The sequence below is a fragment of the Pteropus vampyrus genome, unplaced genomic scaffold (assembly GCF_000151845.1).
Source record: "Pteropus vampyrus isolate Shadow unplaced genomic scaffold, Pvam_2.0 Scaffold47, whole genome shotgun sequence".
Lineage (NCBI taxonomy): Eukaryota > Metazoa > Chordata > Mammalia > Chiroptera > Pteropodidae > Pteropus > Pteropus vampyrus.
This window is the reverse complement of record NW_011888828.1, coordinates 1,240,638-1,246,668: the sequence shown is the minus strand read 5'-3', so window position 1 is coordinate 1,246,668 and position 6,031 is coordinate 1,240,638. Positions and strand designations below refer to the sequence as shown.

General features: G+C 34.3%; 1 protein-coding gene across 1 annotated transcript in view; it reads right to left on the bottom strand.

Moving 5' to 3' along the window:
- Positions 1-6,031, bottom strand: part of DCHS2 (dachsous cadherin-related 2) — a 182,420-nt gene that overhangs the window by 28,156 nt on the left and 148,233 nt on the right. The window contains exon 14 of the mRNA XM_023530163.1: positions 4,887-5,000. Coding sequence (XP_023385931.1) covers positions 4,887-5,000 — 114 coding nt within the window. The remainder of the gene's footprint in view (positions 1-4,886; positions 5,001-6,031) is intronic.

The window sequence follows — 6,031 nt, the reverse complement described above, 5'->3', positions numbered from 1 at the left end:
ATAAAAAAGAAGCTTGGAAACATGAGCAAGAAACAAGAAATTACGTTTTGAAAAGACCAAGAAGAATTGAAAAATAACCCAAGAGAACTTCTGGAAATAAAAAAATATAGTAGTTCTCTAGACTGAAAAGAAAAGGGACAAAGATATGAAAAAGATGAAAAAGATGTAGAAGAGAGTGGTATGGCTCAATATTTGTCTAATTAGATTTTTTTAAAAAGATACGAGGAAATGGTATTTATATCAAAAGCTCATTTCTTCATGTAACAATTGGAAACTAGAAGACAGTAGGATAATTTCTTTAAAAAGACGAGAGACTATAACTATGAATCTAGAATTCTAAGCCCAACAAAAATATCTTTTAAAAACAAGGATTAAATGAAGACACTTTTAGACAATCAAAATCTGATAAAGTTTACTACAATAAACCCTCACTAAAGGATGTACTTCGGGCAGAAAGAAAATGACATTTAAGTCTGAGATGTAAGAAAGAAAATGGAGCAAAGAGAGGAGCAAAGAAGCAGCTAAAACTATTTAAAAATATTTATAATGCCAAATGTGAAAGAACTAAAATAGTGGTCAACAAAAGCCTATAAGTTGAAAGAGAGATTGGGAGACAAAGAATCCTAAGTCTCTTGTATTATTCAGGAGCAAAACGTTGATGAGTTAGACTTTAATTATGTATATTTAAATAGCTATGCTAACCACTAAAAGAAGAGAAATAGCTATATAACTTCCAAAAGCATAAAAATAGTCATTTTTCAGATAACTATATGTTGAATATACAAAAAACGTCTAAATAAGAGTTTAAAAGTTTGCTAGATACAAAATCAAAATATAAAAGCTAATTCAAGTACGCATATGAACACTACCAGAAAAAGCATTTTTCCTTTACTTTAGCAAGAAAAAGTATAAAGTATTTAGGCTAAATCTCACAAAAAAATATACAAATATGTAGGCCTGCTATATAAAAGAATTAAAGCCTTATTAAAATGTATTAAAGAAAAAAATAGTGTGATTTTCTATATTAACTCTGGCTTAGAAGGTAATTCTGTAAAGATATAGGTTTCCCCAAACTGATATTTAGATTAATACAATTCAAATAAAAATTCTAACAACCAAAATGTCAGTAGATGCATGGATAAAGAAAATGTAGGGTGTACATGCAATGGGATATTAATCAGCCTTCACAAAGAAGAAGATCCTGTAATAGGTGACAACGTGGATGAAACTTGAAGACATTATGTGAAGTGAAATAAGCCAGTCACAAAAAGATAAATACTTCACGATTCCACTTATATGAGGTATCTAACATAGTGGAGCTCACGGAAGCAGGGACTAGAGGGGTGGTTGCAGGGGCTGAGGGAGGATGAAATGCGGGATGCCGTTCGATGGGTGTGAAGTGTCTGTCATGTGAGATGAGTAAGTTCTAGAGATCTGCTGCACACACCATGCCTTCTGCGATCGAGACTGTATTGTACACTTCAAAACTGGTTAAGAAGGCGGAGCTCAGGTTAGATGTTTTAAAAAAAAAGTAAATCAAAAAAGAAAACTTTTAAAAGATTATTATTATCTACAATGCTCAGCTATATAGGGCTATGTTAGATTTCAGAGGAGGGCATTGTGGCCTGATGATTAAGTTACTTAAATTCTAAATTGGAGCTATATGACTTTTAAAAAATTTTTTCTTTGTTAATTTAGGTGAGGTTGCATCTTAAATGTGCATGCCATCATTATGTGGGTTATACACATAAAGATATGGACAACTGTATATCACCCCAAAATTTATGAATAAATCTCTTTTCCTTGGGAAAAAAATCCTAATAGGCTTGTGTGTGTGTGTGTGTGTGTGTGTGTGTGTGTGTGTAAAACCTGACAAGCGAAATCGATGATTTATATTAGAGCAAAGGGCCAGTAACAGCTATTATATTCATAAAGAAGAATATGAAGATTGGCTAAATATTGGGGGGCGGGTAAGCTTTCTTGATTATAAAGCCCATGTATGTAAGAGTGTGTGGTATCAGTGTGTGGAAAGACAAAGAAATGAATGAAAAAGGGTGATAGTCCAGTAAAAAGTCACGGAAACATGATATATGACAATGGTGGTACTGCAGATCACAGGAAAAGAGTACTGTCATTAGAATATGGAAGGAAATGAAAATGAAAGGAAAAATAAGTTATTCCTAACTCACGTAAAACCCAAAAATCAATTCTAGATGCCCTAAAGATATAAATGAGAAACACAGGAAAGTTATAAAAATTTTAAAAGACAATGTGAGAACATCTCAATGATCTCAGGGTAGGAAAGAATTTCTTAAACAACTTACAAAAAGGCCAAATCACTAGTTAATTCTAATTCATTAAAATCAGAATGTGCCATTAAGAGAGTGAAAGGCAAGTCATAAACATATATTAAAAACATCTTTCCAAAAATAAACCAAAAATAAACAAGGGATAAATACTAATAAAATATATTAAAAATCCTTACACTTCAAGAAGAATAACACGAATATCCCAATAGAAAATTAGGCAAAGAATCCCAATATGCATTTTTCACATAGGCGAAAATAGGAAATGGGCAATAAACTATGAAAAAATGCTCAAATTCATTCATCAAAACGGAAATGCAAATTACAACTATAGTGAGATATCATTTCACACCCACCAGATTGGCAAGAGAAAGCAGGCTGTGAACAACCGTGATAGCTGTCATTCAGTGCTGGTGGAATGCGAAGTGACACAGACCACTTCATAAAACAATGTGTCACTATCCATAAGCTGAACAATGCATCTTCTGATCCGCATGCTCTTGGGCCTACAGAACTCCTTACCTATGCACCAGGAGGCATGCATGAGATTGTCCCTAATAGCATTTGTCATTATATACCCAGACAGGAAAACCTCACTGCCCATCAACAATAGAATGGATGAATAAGCTGTGATATAAACTTACAACAAACTACAATAAAGAAATGAAAATGAGAGAACCCTAACTATACACATTAACATAAAAGATTCTAAGTTTGAATTTAAAAATGTAATCTATAGACTACGTCGGGTATGAATCCATTTACATAAAATTCAAAGCTAGGCGAAATTAAGCAGTTTTATTGTATAGGCAAAATTAAGCAGTTTTATTTTCTGTAAGTCACGAGGGAATGATTATTCCTGAAGTCAGGACAGTGGTGAGCCTAGAGCAGTGGGGGAAAAAAGGCTGCAATTAGAGAAGGGCCCAAAGGGTATATTGATGACAGTGGTCGTGTTCTTTTTCATAACCTTGGCAGCAAGCAGGACCATATCGTTCTTTGCTCTTCCTCTTTATTGTGTACATCAGGGTTTCCGCACTATAAATTATCATAAAAATGTTGAGCAAAGGAATCAAGTGATAGTAAAGGACGTTCAGCATGATTCTATTATGATGTTTAAAACAAGGTAAGCTAAATAACATATCGTTTAGGGATTCAAACACTGGGAAAATTATAATGAAAAAATGGGCAGCAATCAATACCAAATTCAGATTACTGATTACCTCTGGGGTGAAAGAAGAGGTTTGTGAGAGGGTAGGGACACACAGGGTACTGTCCCAAGGTTCTAGTATTAATGTCTCATCTTTAGAGATGGGTGGCAGATATACAGGTTTTTATTTTACTATTGTCCATTATACAGTATTATATGTCTTAACCTGTCATCTTGTAGCTATTTCATGATAAAATTTTGAAATAAATTCCAACATAAATAAATAACTACTTAATGGAAAAGTAGTTTTCTGTGAATGACCTCTCTGAACTAACCTTAGGAATATTTTATCTGCATTTTAATGAGATGCTCTAGAAAAAATAAGGCCAAGCCTGGGCCATGTTAGGAGTGAGGTAGCAGAAGGATTTGGATAGTCTGGGAAAATACACAAACTCTGCTTTCCTTCTTCCTAAAGTTTCCGATCTTAGCTCTTTTCCCAGAACCCTCAGGCACCTACACTGCTAGAAATTTAAGGCCTCGTGATATTCTCAGTAGCCCTCTTGCCAACAGGCTTCCCACACCACTTTCTATCCAGATGACGTGAGGAGACAAAGACTTATAACAGATCACCTCAGAAAGCTCCTGACCAAAGGTCATGTGGATCAAAAAGTCGTAACACTACCCTGGCCAAGAAGGGATTTGCTTAAGAAATTACTCTCTTCTCAATTCTTCCCATGTGCATGTAGTACAGATTAAATAAGGCAGTTCCACGGTAATATAGAAATTATTAAAAACATTCTTCTTGAGGTTTGACAACGAAGCAGTAGATATGTATCTACTACATAGTTGTTAGTCAAAAAAGTATGTTTCAAATAATCAATTGGTATTCATTTAAAACACAATAATGGTCTTATTAAAGCTAAATTTAATACATGCTGTATTTGGAAGTAATTTCTTTACCACCACATAGAAACCTTTCCAGCTGCCCTTTTTCGTTGCGTTGTTGACATTCAGTGGCAAATTGGAAGAATCTGATGAAAATTCCCTAAGGCTAGACATGTGTGCTTATTTTCAGTTCAAACTCAATATCAATGATCTTCCTACTATATTTCCAATTCTCCCAAATTGGTGGGTAAATTATAAGTAGAAACCAATTTATCTTTAAAAATTCAAAGAGTAGGATAGGAACTGTCTAATTTGGAAATGTGAAGTAGAGAATTCTTAGCGAGTACATGCAAACGAATAAATAGTTCTGGATTTCCCGTAATTTCTCATTAGCTACCATAAAAAACTCTGTCTTGTTTACCTTTCAAATGATTTACCTATAACAATCTCTATCTTTCAAAATTTGAGTTTCCTTTAGAGAAGTATTTTTTACTAGTAATATTAAATGAAGCCAGAAACAAAGCTGTTATAGGATAGAGAAGACTTACCTGAGTTGGAGCACAGAGAAAAAACTCCATCTTCATTTCCACTAAAAATTGAATATTTAATGCTGTCTTGAATTGAGTCAAGAGCCAAAGCTTTTACAGTCACAATAGAGGTACCTATAAAAATTAGGTTAAAAAAATTAGGAAAAGAAAATTTCAGGGAAAAACAAAAGCAAACACTGGGTATTTATTATTTGCCTACTACATTTCCATTTGTTCGTTCATTCATTCAGTGATTACTTATTGAGCGTCTTCAATAAGCCAAATCCCACGTTAGGTGCTGGGGATATATAACGACAAACAAAATAGAAAAGATTTCTGTCCTCATGGTGGTTATTAGCTAATGAAAGGAGGCAGACAATAAACCATTAAATGAGTACATAATTGAGGTAGATTTCAGATGTGCTGAGTTCCCTGGAAAGAAGGAACCAAGGTTATGTGACAGAAAACACTTATTTTTGCAGGGGAGGGGACACTCTTTTAGAGAGGCCTCAGAGGAATGACATCCCAGTTGATCCTTGAAGCATGAAAAGCCATATTAAGACCTGGAAGAAAAGGATTCTAGGGGAACTGGATTTCACTGGAAGGGATCCCAGAATCTCTTTGGGCTCCCTGATGTTAGCACTCAGCTGTCTTAATGTGCATCATCCTGTGCCCTTTGCTGCTCACCTCTGTGTTGCTTCCTGTCCTGACTGTCCACTTGTCTCCATCCTATGACTGCCTGTACTGGTTTTTATTCTTTTGAAGTATTTTTCATTTAATAAACTTTATTAAAATTTAACATATAATAAAATACACATATTTTAAGTATACAGGTCTATGTGATTTGACAACTACATACACCTGTGTAACTATCATCATGCTCGAGATATAGAATATTTCTCTCACTCCAAAAAGTTCCTTCACATGCTTTTACAGTTTGTTTTCTCTCACTTCTGGCCCCAGGTAATCACCAATCTGCTTTCTGAAACTCTAGTTTTGCCTCTAAAATTTCATATATGTGTATGTCATACAGTATTTCGCTTCTTTTGCTCAGCATAATATCTTGAGACTCAACCACGTTATTCTGTGTATCAAGAGTTGATTCCATTTTTATTGCAGAGTAGTATTCTACTGAATGGACAAAGCACAATTTTTTATCCATTCAT